General features: G+C 38.0%; 1 protein-coding gene across 1 annotated transcript in view; it reads right to left on the reverse strand.

Annotated features, from left to right (window-relative positions):
- Positions 1–13,660: 13,660 nt before the first annotated feature.
- Positions 13,661–16,876, reverse strand: part of LOC145990395 (uncharacterized) — a 55,658-nt gene continuing 52,442 nt past the window's right edge. Inside the window, exon 4 of the mRNA XM_083126090.1 lies at positions 13,661–14,098. Within this exon, the coding sequence (XP_082982216.1) occupies positions 13,896–14,098 (203 nt within the window). The 3' untranslated portion in view covers positions 13,661–13,895. The remainder of the gene's footprint in view (positions 14,099–16,876) is intronic.

The raw sequence follows: 16,876 nt of genomic DNA on the forward strand, positions 1-16,876 counted from the left end.
ATGACCGAGTGGATTTCCACTCTACCTCTCCCCTCCATGCCCAAGTAAGATGAGTAGGAAACGCCATTTTGAGCAGTCTCCTGGTGGTTCCATAGCAACAGTTTATTAAGGAAATCTTCTGGCAACACTGGATCTGACCGCGGCGAAGCCTCTTTCCCCCTGCCTCTTCCCTTCACCCGCGAGTGCGATTCAGCACAAGCTCTTTTGCCTAGGTGTTTCCACTATATTAATGTTGGCTACTCTCTGCTGGTGCTCAAGAGCTTTAACGATTACTGAACTTAGAAATATTTCAGGGCGATCAGGTAACTTTTGGAGAAGTATGCCTTTTTATTATCAGAAATATATAATTTTTAAATATTGATCACGGTTGTTAAATTTCCAGGGATCCATTAATTCTAATGGGTTCTCTTGGGTTCCACTGCAGGACCGGAACCTTTTCTCTTACAGAATTTAAATTCGGTACAAATTGCATATTATTTAATTGGAAAAAGGTTCCTGGACTGTATTTAAATTCATCTCGAAGAAAAGGTTCCTGAACCCAATTAAAATTCAGCCGGAAAAAAGATTCCTGGACCGAATTTAAATTCGGCCGATGAAAATGTTCCTGGACAAAATTGAAATGTTTTAAACATAAAAAGGTTATTTACGGTCTAGAACCCCTTTACACTTGATAATTTTCTCTCCAGGACGGAAATTGAATTTATTTACAATTCCTGGACCTTTAACAACCCTGATATTGTTAAAGATCTAGGAAACCATACTTTCTAATCAGGAACGTATCTAGAAATACAGGGTGTCCATAAATTAGCTTTACAACTTTAGACTTGAATAATTTGAAAACTATACTAGATAATGACAAAACTGTTTTCAACATGTGACAAGAAAACTCATAAAGATTTTTTCATTGTCCAGTTGATGCATATATGACGAAAAATGTGGACGCCACAGGAAAAAGCTCAGCGTGTAGCCTGATTTATAGAGATGAAGTCCGTTACCCAAGTGCAATGAAACTTTCGGACACAGTATAGAAAGGAACCACTGTCTCGACCCACCATTAAGGCTTGGCATACGTCGTTCATGGAAACGGGTAGTGTTCTCCATAAACAGGGGGCGGGTCGGCCATCTGTGTCAGACGCCAAATTGGACAGGGTGCGGCAGGCGTTTGCAAGGAGTCCGACAAGATCAGTGCGTACGGCGGCCAGAGAGTTGGCAATGCCACAAGCAACAGTGCACAAAGTCTTGCATAAGAGGTTACATCTATATGCCTACAAGGTGCAGTTGCTTCAGGCACTTAGATATAGAACTTCGTCTCTATAAACCAGGTTACACACTGAGCTTTTTCTTGTGGCGTCCACATTTTTCGTCAAATCTGCGTCACCTGGAAAAAAAAAACTTTACGAGTTTTCATGTCACATGTTGAAAACCGTTTGTGATTATCTAGTATAGTTTTCAAGTTATGAAAGTCTAAAGTTGTAAAGATAATTTATAGACACCCGGTATATATCGAGGGGGATCCGAACAAAGTGTCTCAAAATAATATTAAAAATACTATTGTGTTAATTAACGTATTCAAATTAATTAATAGGGCCTCCTCGATGGCGCAGTGGTTGCGCCATCGCCTTGTAAACAAGGGGTCAGGGTTCGATATCCGGTTAAGGCAGAAGTAGTTCGAATCCCTCTTTAAACTGTAGGTCCAGTTCCGGTTAGCCTTACTGTGGACTTAAAACATCAAATCAAATTAATTAATATTATATTTTATTACATGAGTAGGTAAAAAGATGATGTAAGAATAGTGATATAACAGCACGTATTCATTATTTAGCTTACGTATAACTAAGGTCGGAAAAAAATGTAATAAGAAACAACAACCCTGGCAAGGAAATTAATGTCAAATAGATAAAGAATTGAATTTTGAATAACAAAAAGGATGTTAGATGCAGTTGACGAAAAGTATAGTTCCTGGTAATACTTTATGCATATTATTGTAAGTAGAAATAAATCTTGCATAAATCTTCTTTGGTACTGTCTTTCAAAGTAGTATGATCCCAATATAATCCTTGCCATCCAATTAATTCGGCTGAAATAAATAACCCTCAATTAAACAGCAAGTATATCTTCATTATTTGATGTTATTGATGTTAGTTATTTCACTATTTAATTTTAATAAATGGGTTCTGTTGGGTTCCGTTACAGGACCGAAACCTTTTTTTCTCGCAAAATTTAAATTTGGAACAATACGGAGCTAGGGCCCTATTTAAACTCTTCCGAAGGAAAGGTTCCTGGACCGCATATAAATTCAGACGGAAAAAAATGTTCCTGGAATGTATTTAAATTGACCCGGAAAAAATATTCATGGACCGAATTGGAATACTTGACAGAAAAAAGGTTCTTTAAGGTCCAGAGTAGTTGTTGAGTACGATAAGGACGGACGGTTTTTAGTATTCATAATTCATTTGCATATATTTAGAATTCATTTGCATAATTTAGAATAAATTTGCATATTATTAGAACTAATTTACATTTATGTATTTGCATATTTATAACTTTTATGAATGTTTAATTATTTATTTTATGAAAAATATGAAAATAGAAGTTGTTTAGTGGTAGTCAATGTTATGCATATGATTTTATGTTAATTTCTGTAAGGTATGTAATGTATAAAACGATAATAATTAATGTTTATAATATTGAAAATAATTTTTTACGGATTATTAAACGCTATTTGTGGCGGTAATGGGTAATGGTAAAGGACCGACTACGATTTAAGATGATCCCGGTACTCGAACCCACGATATGTACTGGTAATAATGTTATATGGTATGAAAGTCGGTAGTCTGAGACGCTAGACAGAAGACGGTGAACTCCGCGCAGGTAGACAACAAAGGAATTTGAGGAATGCAGAGCCAAGGTCAAATGACGTCAGAAAGCCAGAACAAAGAACAAACCAATCAGAAAACGCGTCGGTAGATTCTAAGAACTTGTTTTTTCAAGGTTAACTAGAACGGAAGAACATGTGAACGGTATGCAGTAGCGTAGGACAAGGGAGGGATTGAACCAGACAAGAAAGGATGTCTGGGAATGCGCGGTCAAGGTCAAATTTTTGAAACTGCACGTCGCTTGTAGAACCGGTTTCAGCCGCCAATTAATATTCCGCTCAGGCTTGACCCAAGGAACGGGATGCTGTAGCATATGGATTAGGGTAGAGCGCTTGCATGTTAGAACGTGTTTTTGTCAAAGTAGCCCAAGGTTACCGAGAATATAAAAAAAAAAGGAATTTGGGATGCCCAATTAGATTGGAGCAAGAATTTTACCTTGAACAAGGAGAACGAAGCATAAGGGTTTTATCTGTACTAGGAAGAAGGGAATGCTAAGAGGGACTGGGCCTACGTTTTCAAATGGATTCGATTCAATTCGAAATTCAGTTCTGTCTAATAATAATAATAATTTATAAACAATTCACGAATTCCTCTCCTTTCTTCCCTATTTCTTTGACCTCCTTCCATTTTCTCACTAGTTCTCTCTTCTCTTTTCCTGTTCCCCTAGCTGAATCCCATTCTACTTCATGCCCCATTTCTCCACTGTGTTCGAATATGGCATTCCAGTCTCTCTTTAATCTCACATCATCCATGTGTTGCTTTAACCTGTCTTTCAGTCTCTTCTTCGTCTCTCCTATATATACATTTTCGAATCCTCTGCACTTCACCTCGTAGATAATCCCTTCCTCATCTTCCTCTCTCTTTTCTTCCTTCTTCGTGCTGGCTATACTTAAAACATTACTTACTTATACTCCATTCCTATAAGTTCTTATACCCACTTTCCTCAGCACTTTGCATATCTTCTCTGAGGCCTCTACCAAACTTATTATACCAAACCATCTCTCTCTTTCTTTTCCACCTCCTCCTCCTCCGGACAGGAATGCCATATTCAAAATTAGAAATTGTTACAACAAAGTATGGCATCGCACTAATCTACTTTTGATTTTTTTTCTTTGAAATCAACATTTTTTTAGGGAACAAAACTAAAACAGGTATTGCCTATTTCATCACTTAAAGCCTAAGAATCTCTTCATAGGAACAGAGTAGGGATTTATGTGCAAAATCCGGAAACTACTTAGACAGAACTGATGACGATGAAGGGACGTCTATATCGTGAGGGGTCTACGCTGCCGAACTTCTCTTTTTCCCAATTTGCCTATGATGGACAACCCCCCCCCCCTTTTCCATTCCCAATGTCGTAGTGGTGACGCTGTCCGTTTGTAACAAAGGCTTCCCAACTGTAGGTGCATTCCCAATTAATCCATCTGACTAAAGAAAATCGTTGAAAAGGTTTTGGCTTTTCGCCACCGAAGAGTTTATGGAGATCAGAATTCACATCGAGTACACAGAGATCAGCTCTTCCTTGCTGATGGGCTCGCAAACCATGTAAATGTGCTCTTTATCATAACCCATGTGCCTTTGAAAGAGATAAGGAAGGACGCCGAAAATAATCTCCCTAAATGGGACAAGAATAGACAACGTTGTAAATTCTGTAGTCATGCACACTGTATACTAAGCGTATTGTAAATCTTTCTTTCAATGAAGATAACAATTCTTTTACCATTATCATGTGAAAATTGATGAAACGTTTGTGCATATACTCTTTGTATAATATATATTATACTCATAAAGAATGATGGTGTGATCCACGTAGTACACCCAATCGTCAAACTCACTTCCACGTCGTACACACTAGACTGCCTTCGGAAGACTAACGAGGCTCTGGCGTCTGGACCTAAGGCCAGTAAAATCTTCGTAGGACTCTGTGTGTTGTCCTTGTTTGTGCTGAGTGCCCCTTTACAGCTTCAGCTTTTAATTGAATTCAGAATATTTTAGTCTCCAACATTACAGTCACGTGGTTAATTCTATTTTAGATAAGGTAAGAAGCTGTACCCCATATCATGTCTCGGGTTGAAAATAGCTTAAGTGCTGACGCACCCAAAAATAAATTCAATCAATCAATCATAAAGAATGATGAATGACTTTCGTTTTTTTATAATTTACTATACTAGAGCCATTGTGGTTTCGGGTGCGAACCTTCCTCTTTCACCTTGACTGTTCCGTCACTGAGGAGGTCGGAAATAACGATCGCCTTACTTTAATAGAAACCCAGTTTTTAACATCTTATTTTCTGAAATGTAGATGGCAGAAGCAGGCCGAGGCGAACAAAGTAACACTATGTAAAGCCTCATCTCATTGCAAGCACCTATTATTTTCACAAAAGTGATAATAGATTTGCTGTTTCCGCTCGAAATGCCCAGTATCCTTATCTCTTCTAGCTGAAAGCTTAGTGAAGAATTTCTTCTGTTCCCTGAATACCTTTGCACATCTTAAAGCTCTTCCTACTTGCTATTGAGCCATCGATGAATTCCATACCCGTCATTAGTATCTGCTATTCAGTTGAGGGCATTCGCTTTAATACAATATTTTCTGATGTGTAAACAATCCTTTTTAATGAGTTGCTGTTTACAGAACCGTCTCCGCATACAGTTCTGGTTGATTTGAGATATTTTGGACGGTTCGTTGTTTTACCAATTGAAAATATTTTCTTGAAAGGTTGCATGTGTTCTGCAGATCATCAAAAACAATTTATTTCGAAACAGCTTCTATTTTGTAGACATGATTCTTGCTTTAGTCTCCAAGGCGGAATACGGATTGTTCAAAAATGATGCTACACTTATATACCTATAGATACGATGCAGTATTTCCAAGCCTTATAATATCCATTCCCTGGTGAAGATATACTCTCTCTGATTTCTTGAGACATTGAGCTGAATAGGCCCGAATCGTCCTTTTCCACACGATTTTTTGTTACTGGTCAATTTTCACCCTCAAAACTTATTCGTCATTTTGCGGCATTCAGATATATAGCAAACTGTTTGAAAATATGAAATGTTATCCCAGTCAGTTAATCTTGATGACAATTTCCATGACTCTGTTGTAAAACAATGAGCGATTTGAATATTTCCTTTTATTGTTGATGTCCAATATGGCCATTTCATGCCTCCTGTTGACTTCCACTATAGGCTCAAGAGTTACATCCCCTAAATGCAGGTTTGGTGCACTTCTATATACAGGGTTATTCAAGACGATTGTCCAAGTATCGATATTTTTTTCTGGGCAGGCCATGAAACGTACGGCATATGTAACTGCACCAATTGATTGAGACACTCTCAAAGATTTATTTCGTAAAAGGCAATATTCTTTAGTAATTTTTAATAACACTGTATTTTCATGTAAAAGATGTTGCAATATAACAGGATGCATAAAAAATCTCGCTTGCAATCACATGCACTCGAATAAACCCTCTGCTGCCATCTAACGGTACGGTCAGGAAATACTTGTACCTCAGAAGCCGCTTTACATTAGGGATCGTCTGAAATATCTCGAGTCCCCGTATCTACCACCTCCTTTAATTTGGGACGTAAATGTTCCAAATTGGGTGGGTTATGGTGGGCTCTAGCCCCCTAAAATAGTTTCATCCTACCATCTTGAACACCTAAAGAGCCCAATGAGAAATGCCGAGAATCATTTGTAGTGTAGCAAGAATCGCTTACGTCGTCGCCTTGCAATCATGTAGTCCCGGATGCGATTTAAACTCTAGGTCCAGTCCTGATTTGCATTTTGTGCGTGAAGTGGACTTAGAAAGAAACTCAGAGGACCTCACACATAAACATGACTAATGATTTGGTGTGGGTTTTGTTTTTCAGCGTCGCTTTCCTGTCACTTTTGGCTAATCGCGAGGATGAGGATGAGTGATGATACACAAATTACAACCATGCCTAGGCTGGAATCGTAGAACGGAGGACTAACCACTGTAAGCCCATAGTGTACGATAGCTCATTGGTGTCGTATTGAAGACGCAATATACATGTGAATAAGATAGGGTATGCCATTGGCTAGGCTTCTGCGCTGGGTGAGCGAGGAGTTTGGCGTGGCAGACGTAGGAATAGCTGGACACATGCTGAGTATACTGTTTTTCCGTTTATTACCATTTATGGGCCTGCATGGCCTGGTGTAATTTGCCTAGCGTTTATATAGTTATGTCTACCTTTTGAAAATGCTAAAGAGGATATTTAATTTTTAAGGGTAGACTGCTCCGGGTCTTGAAGGCTGTGTGGTTTTGGGCGGGGTTGCAGTTGACCCATATAGCCGTTATGTACTGACTTTTGACGATTTAATTGGACGGGCTGTTACAATTTAATGGGAGATTAAATATGGTTATTATTGTTGAATAAACTAAAATGTTGTTCTTAGGTGTTTATGTGGGTTGTGAATGAACCTTGTGATGCATATATAAATGTGGAAAATATAATCTGATTTGTTAATAAATATTATAGTTGAATGAACATTAAGCTTTACATTAAATAGTTTAATTACCTACTGAAAGATAATTAACTTCCACTGCGCCGATAATATAATCCACGTCTCACTTCTTTATTATTTATAAAAGGGAAAGAAGAGACGTACATTTCTATACCACCCGACACGGAGATCGGAAAAGAGGACTAATGGATTCCCTTTTAAACTATACGTTCACTCCCGATTAGTCTATCTGTGCATAAAGTGGACTCAAAGCGAACTTTCACTTTGACAAGAAACACTAAAAGCGAGAGAGTGGAACATGTAGATAGAGAGAAAGGAGGAGACGTCCAATGAGCAGAAAGACACAAAGGAACAAAGGAATAATAGAGGTAAGCAGTTGAAGAAATATAGAGACAAAAGAGAGATAAGGAAAGAAATAGAATACAACGAGCCATAACAATAGAAATTGTTTCGTCCACCCTTTAGCCAACCCGACAACACAACTTGCTCCGAATTTAAATTGTATCTCATTGGGTAATACATGTTTATTTTCATGCAGCCAAGACCAAAGTAATTTCACTGTAAAATTATGTTCACTTTTTTTTACAGGGCACTGAACTAAGCCTGCCTTTAAAATTTAATTATCTGCTTGTTATTTTCCAAAAGCGGGATGCAATCAGGACAAAAGTGATATCACCTTATAATTGCAGTGGCTCGATTGTAAAAAATCTAACGACGGTATAAACACAGGACAATCAATACCACATTTTCCCTTACTTAAATAATTATACACTTCATTCGGATCCCCTCCCGCGATAATAATGAAATACAAGTTTTACAACAGCTCTAAAATACATTTTATTTATATATTTTTTGTCATGTTTGGTGTAGAAGTTGAATGCATCGTTTTAAAGTTTTTTCTTGTTTACTGTGAAAAAGGTATAGAATGAACCAACGGTGAACCAACAATAATTTCTTATCTGTCTGTGTTTCCGGTGGTGCTTCGGTCTAATTCACACTATTTTGTCAAGGTAGTTCCGTTAATTAACGAATAACATTTTTTCAATTTCGCTTTGTGTTTGTAGCCATTTTCCTGCAACGCATTTGAAGATTTATTTTGTAAATTTTTTATTCAAATTTATCATGTCTTAAGTCCAGTCATAGCTGATAGGTCCCTTTTTACTCATGATTGCTTTTGATTTTCAATCCATTCTTTTGCATTTGTATTTGTCTTATTAAGCGTTGATTTTCAGTCACTTTTGAATGAGTCATGATTTGATGAAATTGGTGAATTTGTACTCGCAAGGGACACTCATAATTACCCGGGCACTTCGGTGGCAGGATCGAAAGTCTACCACGTAATGTTCTCGGCTGACGAGCCGGCTGAATCCATTTTTAATAGTTACTTACAATTTCCCAGTGGAGGCCCCTTAGTAGATGGAGAAGTGGGGCCGAAGTCCCCTTGGCACTTCTGCTTCAGTTTTGACAGAATTAGCAATTTCTCCCTTTATTCAGTTAAATTAGAATTCATTTTTATTACAATAACGAAGTTCACCTGTGGCCGAGAAGAGCTACAATATTTGATAATTGTTATAACTCCTGCAATATAATACAATGTCAAATGCCCTATAAGCATGACAGTAGTGCGAAAGCTGAAAGTATCAAAACAAACCAAACCAAGACAGGAAGAAAGAAGCCACGAATAGCAAAACTTGACTGCAGGGCCACAAATGCTGCTGTAATTTCAACAAAGATGCAAAACCGGCATGATTACTCCTGTCCCGCCAGTGAAGAAGTGTTATTTGGAATCCTGTGAAGAAGGTTTGAACAGTCCAAGCCATATTGGAAAGACTAATGTATTTCCACCATGAATCCAGGCAACCTGTGGTCGGGCATTGTCGTGGTGGAATATAGCGGCAGTAGTGCATGACTTCTGCTTCTAAAACTTCTCAGATGCTGTAGAGAGGACCCTAGATAAGTACCAGCCATGATCTTGAGTTATACCTAGTGTCACACTGCATCATCACACCTGCCGTGGAGGAGCAGTCCATTCTCTAAGATGCGTATTCGACCATCACTGTAGTCTAAGATAAAGCAAGACTCGTCCGAAAACACGAAATTTTGTCCATGAACACGACATTGTGTGTGCTCAGGAGTCCATTGTTGCCTCAAGCGTCGACGGATGAGGGTCACGTAACTCAGCTCCAAAGGAATTCGTGCAGCATTGTGAATCAGACCCCGTCCAATCGTGGAAGCAGATTGTCACAGCTGTTGAAGTGCGGAGCGTGGTGCTGATCACATCACCTCCACTTCCCCTAAATGTTCCTTCATGGCAAGGTGCGATAAGCACGGGACACTTTACCTTTCTTACCAGTATGTGGCGTGATACTGTGGCTAACTGTCCGAATACCATGTTTACCTATTTGAGGGTTCACTTCAATACATCTACGTAGTTCAGATATTCAGATTGAAGAAGAGTATTTATGCTGCAAGTGACAGTGTTTACCTCAGTATCCACCAGTTCTGAAATCCTACAGAAATCACATGGAAATACTAAGCAAGTAAAAACAGATTCCTTCAAGCTAGAATGTATAAGTACTTGATAAGTGAGAGCAGCAACACTGTTTACTAACGATAATTGTTGTGCATCGGCTATTAGTATCACGCTCCAAATTGTCCTAAATATTTTACTTTTCCACCTACTGCATTCAGAACTTAACATGCACATGTTACCTGAATGACTTTATGTATCTGACACACACAGTTAATAGGTCGAATGAATGGATTGAATGACGTAGAATTAAGTGCAAAAGCATAAGAGTATCTACTACACAAAGAACTAAAAAGAAAACTGAGGAAAGCAAAGAAGCATCCTTCATAGCAATGGCCCAAAACCTTACAAGTCATCCCAGTGTATAATTCACGCAAATATGATCCCTCTCCTTAGAAACTATAAAGAGTAGCATAAGTGGAGCAAAAAGTGGTTCACAAATCAGGGAAACGCCTTGAAGTAATTGGTTAGCGCACCGAATTTGTAGAAAAATCACAGGTTGGCTATAGGCTCGATGACCACCACTCACAAAAGGAAATTTGTTCACCTTAACTCGAAACGTTGTGTTAAATAAGTATAGTTAAAAACACTATGAAATGGATAATTTACAATTAACATCCCATGCTAATGGATCCGTAGAGGAGAGAAAAATAGCTGACCATTCATTTATGCAGCGGAGTTTTGTGAAAGTCCAAAGAATTCCATTCTTGAGAGATTTCTTTTAAGGCTTTGCTTAATGCTTGAGAATTTTAAGCCAAAAATCGTCCTCAGAACATAAGAACAACATTACTTTTGAGGAATAAGAAATTGTCTAAATTCCCTGCCTATTTGAGCTCACTGAGAGAGAGATGGTTCGAGAAATCATTCAGAGAGCATATGAACACGCCAGAAACTGAGGTAAATAGTGCATCCTACTACAATATCGTCAGGTGAAGATGAAGAAGGCATTTCCAAGGTGAACTTCATTCTGACACTAAAGACTATGTTAGTGAACACAATTACAAGATTACAAGAGTTTGGATTGTAGGACCACCCACCACAACATAGTTTGGCCCTTCACTGTATGTGAAATTGTGGTTGCTATAAGAACATCACTCACATGTAGACACTCATAGTAAAGCACAAAAACGATGAAGAAAGAGGACATATATCCAAATGATGGAAGCTCTACTAAAAGCGATATCTTGAAGGCATATTTTGTTAATTATTGAATAGTAGGCTATAATTGTGTGATTTTTATTGATACAAATACGAGTAAGTGGATAAATTCTTTAAAAAAAACATGGGCTGTTCAAAATTAGAGTTTCGGTACATCTTTTGTAGAAGAAGGTCTGCTAAAAATAAATATATAAAATAATAATAAATTATCCTTGTATGAGGTATTATATTTACAATAATACAGCGTGCTTCAAAATGGTTTGAACGAAAAGAAACTGTTCCAGGAGCGATAAAACTTTATCAACAATTAAAGTTCTATGTAAATACTTTCAACAATATCCTCGAGTTTTGTTTGCAATGGTGTAGTAGTTCCAAATTTCTCCACTAGGTTGCAGGGTGATAAGTTTCAAGATGGCTTCCTGTGGTTCCGAGAAAGCTTTTTACGTCCTACAGTTTCACGTTTGTCGGTCTGTTGTTAGTGTTCAGCATGAGTTTCGTACGAAATTTCGTAAAGAACAACCATCCAAGAACTCCATACGTAAGGGGTATGATAAATTCAAGACAACGGGATGCATTTGGAAAGGAAAATCGTCCAGTAGACCGTCCACGGCTCAGTCAGATGTGGAGCAGTTCGAGCTAGTTTTCAACGCAGCCCCCAAAAGTCTACAAGGAAAGTGAGTCAAGAGCTAACAATGCCTGGAGCAACTGTTTGGCGCGTAGTGTGTATGCGTTTAAAGATGTATCCTTATCGAGTGCAGTTGTTACAACATTTAACACCTAATGACCACACGTCCCGCAAAAAAATTTATGAGTCAGTTCTAGAGTTATGCAATGGTGGTGATGATTTTATTGACAAACTTTGTTTCAGTGATGAGGCTACGTTCCATGTGACAGGAAGAGTGAACAAGCAAAATGTTCGCATCTGGAGGACTGAGAATCCTCGACAAATCGCTGAAGTTGTACGTGATTCACCGAAGACTAATGTGTTTTGCGCCATTTCATCTACCAAAGTGTACGGTCCGTACTTCTTTCACGAAGAAACTGTGATTGTACAAACATTCCTACACATGCTTACTACAAATTACCTTAATAACAGACTGCCAGACCGCTGGATTAGACGATCTACATAAAATGATCAACAGTTACTATGTTGGCCATCAAGATCTCCGGATTTAACCCCTGTGATTTTTTTCTGTAGGGACATCTAAAGGACATTGTGTACAAACCTCCTCTACCTGCAGATGTCAATGAACTGAAAAAGGACATTACTGCTGCAGTGCAAACTGTTGATGCAGACATGTTGAAATGAGTCTGGGCGGAATTGGATTACCGAATTGATGTATACAGGGTAACAAAGGGGGCTCACATAGAACATTTGTGAGATACTGTGTTTAAAATTTTATCAAAAAGCTTGGACAGTTTTAGGAATTACATGTAAAATTTAAAGCAATTTGGACGAAAAATAAAAAATATATATAAGGAGTTGAAATCGTTCACATCATTTTGAAGCGGCCCGTATTATATTTACAGTACCACCAATTATACCCTGTCCCAGCTATCACTAGAGCAAGGCCGCTCATACCGTCACAGAAGAGGAGGAAATCGAGTGTTTATTGGTGGAGCCGTCTCGCGTCACTACTTGCGGAGAGACTTGTTTTCGTTCGTCTGCTCCAGAGATATCTGGGATAGGGTATAGTGTAATGTTATAGATTGCGTTTTCTACTCTTCACACAAATGAGATATACGAAATATCGATTTTTCTATCATCATACAGTAGACTCAAAGGACGAACATGAAAATGAGAATCTCTTAACATTCACAGAATTATTCATTTCTCAAGCACGGGTCGAATATTTTACACATCTTCATCTAAATATATTCGAGTATATAAAAACATAAAATATGTGTATGGCTTACTACATTAGTCTTCAGCAACTCTCTTACCTCAAGAGTTTACAAAAGTCATATTACATTCTCTTTCACTAACATGTTACCATACTATATCTACTCATTAGCAATAGTAAAGTAGACGCGTCACACTATTACGGTAAATAGTAAGCCCACACAGCTACAATCAGAAAATACAAAATTATTCCTCAATTGTACAGTAACACATTGTGCAGTTATGTTGATATAAGTAATATGAAATTATTTGAACACAAGTACAAAATATATCACACGTTCATTTAGAATATATTTCAGCATCACTGGAGAAATTTTTGCAGATCTTATGAGTATACTCAGAATTTATATATACTCTAAAAACTAGCGAAATGTACACATACATGATAGTATGCCATACAAGCCTCATACACTAAAATATGCAAAAAAAAGGAAATGAACGTGAAAAGTAACTACACAAACAATTTTGTACCTATCTTATAGAACACAAGGAAAAAGTAAAACTAGTGCACAAGTTATCAATTTTAATAATAACATTACATCAAGCCTATTTAAAATATCTCTTGCACTATTCATATAGTCTGAGCTTCAGTCATTATATAGCTTAGTCGAAACGTTTAAGTGCATCATGGAAAAAGATCCAGGAACGTGCATCAGAAACTCATCAAATCATGCTTTAAAGTGCATCTCGACTGAAAGAAATCCTCACATGATGCACTTTGGTGTTTCTTTCACGACATCCAACAATGCATCAAAATGCATCAGATGTGAATCTGATTCTTCGCAGACGCCATAAAAGACACTTCAGTACTTCAGTCGATGCATTCTGGTGCATCAATCGATATGATGCATTTAGTTCTCTCAGTGTAAGTTGAGTGCACTATATTTTGGTTCAAAGGTATCGTAATGATTCGCTTGTATTTGCAATGCCCTAATAAGTAATTTCATTTGTTCCAGAGGTTCAGCGTAAGGTGGGTAAGTTGTGGTTCACAAGAGTAAAAATAACACGAACTAGAAAATGATCGGAAACTTAATTCTTGTCTAGCATGGGCTATGTAAAGAACCTTCAAGTGGCGTCTCTTTTCCATAGGTTCAGACAAGGGTGCCTGCAGTGTGGGGCCAGAGGATTGTTCTCCCTTTGAGATATCTGCAAAAGGTAAACTAATTCCAATGGTAAAATGTAGCAATATTTTAAAACTTTCGTAACAAGGGGTGTGCTGGACGGGAGAATTATTGTTGGGTCATGATTCAGAAAGAAATATTTATAATCCTGGCGTTCAAAACTGAAAAAAGTCTCCATCTCTCGACCAGGTCGGAACATTTTGGAAACGGGGAAGTTTCCAAAAATGTCCCAATCAAGAGATCGTCCCAAATTGAACCCTTTCAAGTGATTGGTTTTGTACTTCTGGAATATAAACTATAAATTGCAAGAAATTTCAGACACTAATAGTGCAGAAAATATGAAGAATTATCCGCTTTAAAATATGGTCGCTTGGAATTCCTCGGTTGTTCTGGATAACGAAAACTGGGGAAATCTATTTCCCGAACAAAGGACAGTGGTATATTCTGGTAACATACTGCTCGAAATTTCTGCTTCCAAAAGTAGTAGTAATAGCTCGTTTCTAAAGTTGTACTTCAGACACTACACCAACACTGAAACATTCTTGTAATAACACTATTATGCCTTGTTTGCATGCTCAATAAGGCACTCAGAATGCTCGGCAAGGCAGAATTTTTTATTATTTTTTAAGGTTTCTCTTCTATTCCCGATGCTCTCTCTCAAGTAATTTCCCTCGTTCCAGAGGACCTCCCATATCTCGGTAGGCATTACTAAGTCCACAAGATTAGAATCTACTTCAAAATGATCAGCACCGTAATGTTTAAGTACTATTTCCAATGCCCTCTCAAGTAATTTCTTTTGTTCCAGCGGTTGTCCCATTTATCCGTAGGTATTACTTAAGTTCACAAGAGCAGAAGCAACTTGAAACTGATTTGCACTGTAATGCTTCTCTTCTATTTCCAATGCCCTCTCAAGTAATTTCTTTTGTTCCAGCGGTTCTCCCATTTCTCCGTAGGCATTACTTAAGTTCAGAAGAGTAGAAGCAACTTTAAAATGATTGGCACCGTAATGTTTTTCTTGTATTTCCAATGCCCTCTCAAGTAATTTCTTTTGTTCCAGCGGTTGTCCCATTTCTCCGTAGGCATTACTTAAGTTCACAAGAGTAGAAGCAACTTTAAAATGATCGGCACCGTAATGTTTTTCTTGTATTTCAAATGCCCTCTCAAGTAATTTCTTTTGTTTCAGCGGTTCTCCCATATCTCCGTAGGCATTACTTAAGTTCAGAAGAGTAGAAGCAACTTTAAAATGATCGGCGCCGTAATGTTTCTCTTCTATTTCCAATGCCCTCTCAAGTAATATCTTTTGTTCCAGCGGTTCTCCCATTTCTCCGTAGGCATTACTTAAGTTCACAAGAGTAGAAGCAACTTTAAAATGATCGGCACCGTAATGTTTTTCTTGTATTTCCAAAGCCCTCTCAAGTAACTTCTTTTGTTCCAGCGGTTCTCCCATTTCTCCGTAGACATGACTTAAGTTCACAAGCGTGAAAGCAACTTGAAAATGATCGGTACCGAAATGTTTCTCTTGTATTTCCAATGCCCTCCTAAGTAATTTCTTTTGTTCCAGCGGATCTCCCATTTCTCGGTAGGCATTACTTAAGTTCACAAGAGTAGAAGCAACTTTAAAATGATCGGCACCGTAATGTTTATCTTGTATTTCCAAAGCCCTCTCAAGTAATTTCTTTTGTTCCAGCGGTTGTCCCATTTCTCCGTAGACATGACTTAAGTTCACAAGCGTGAAAGAAACTTGAAAATGATCGGTACCGAAATGTTTCTCTTGTATTTCCAATGCCCTCTCAAGTACTTTCTTTTGTTCCAGCGGTTCACCCATTTCTCCGTAGGCACTCCCTAAGTTCACAAGAGTAGAAGCAACTTTAAAATGATTAGCAACGTAATGTTTCTCTTGTATTTCCAATGCCCTCTCAAATAATTTCTTTTGTTCCAGCGGTTCTCCAATTTCTCCGCAGGCATTACGTAAGTTCACAAGAGTAGACGCAACTTTAAAATGATTGGCACCGTAATGTTTCTCTTGTATTTCCAATGCCCTCTCAAGTAATTTCTTTTCTTCCAGAGGTTCTCCAAGAGCTCCGAAGATAATACCTAAGTTCACAAGAGTAGGAGCAACTTTAAAATGATTAGCACCGTAATGTTTCTCTTGTATTTCAAATGCCTTCTCAAGTAATTTCTTTGCTTCCAGAGGTTTTCCCATTTTTCCGTAGGCATTACCTAAGATCACAAGAGTAGAAGCAACTTTAAAATGATTGGCACCGTAATGTTTCTCTTGTATTTCCAATGCCCTCTCAAGTAATTTCTTTTCTTCCAGAGGTTTTCCCATTTTTCCGTAGGCATTACCTAAGATCACAAGAGTAGACGCAACTTGAAAATGATCAGGACCGTTATGTTTCTCTTGTATTTCCAATGCCCTCTCAAATAATTTCTTTTCTTCCAGAGGTTCTCCAAGAGCTCCGAAGATAATACCTAAGTTCACAAGAGTAGGAGCAACTTTAAAATGATTAGCACCGTAATGTTTCTCTTGTATTTCCAATGCCCTCTCAAGTAATTTCTTTGCTTCCAGAGGTTTTCCCATTTTTCCGTAGGCATTACCTAAGATCACAAGAGTAGAAGCAACTTTAAAATGATTGGCACCGTAATGTTTCTCTTGTATTTCCAATGCCCTCTCAAGTAATTTCTTTTCTTCCAGAGGTTTTCCCATTTTTCCGTAGGCATTACCTAAGATCACAAGAGTACACGCAACTTGAAAATGATCAGGACCGTTATGTTTCTCTTGTATTTCCAATGCCCTCTCGAG

Source organism: Lepisma saccharinum, chromosome 7 (assembly GCF_977018435.1).
Source record: "Lepisma saccharinum chromosome 7, izLepSacc3.1, whole genome shotgun sequence".
Lineage (NCBI taxonomy): Eukaryota > Metazoa > Arthropoda > Insecta > Zygentoma > Lepismatidae > Lepisma > Lepisma saccharinum.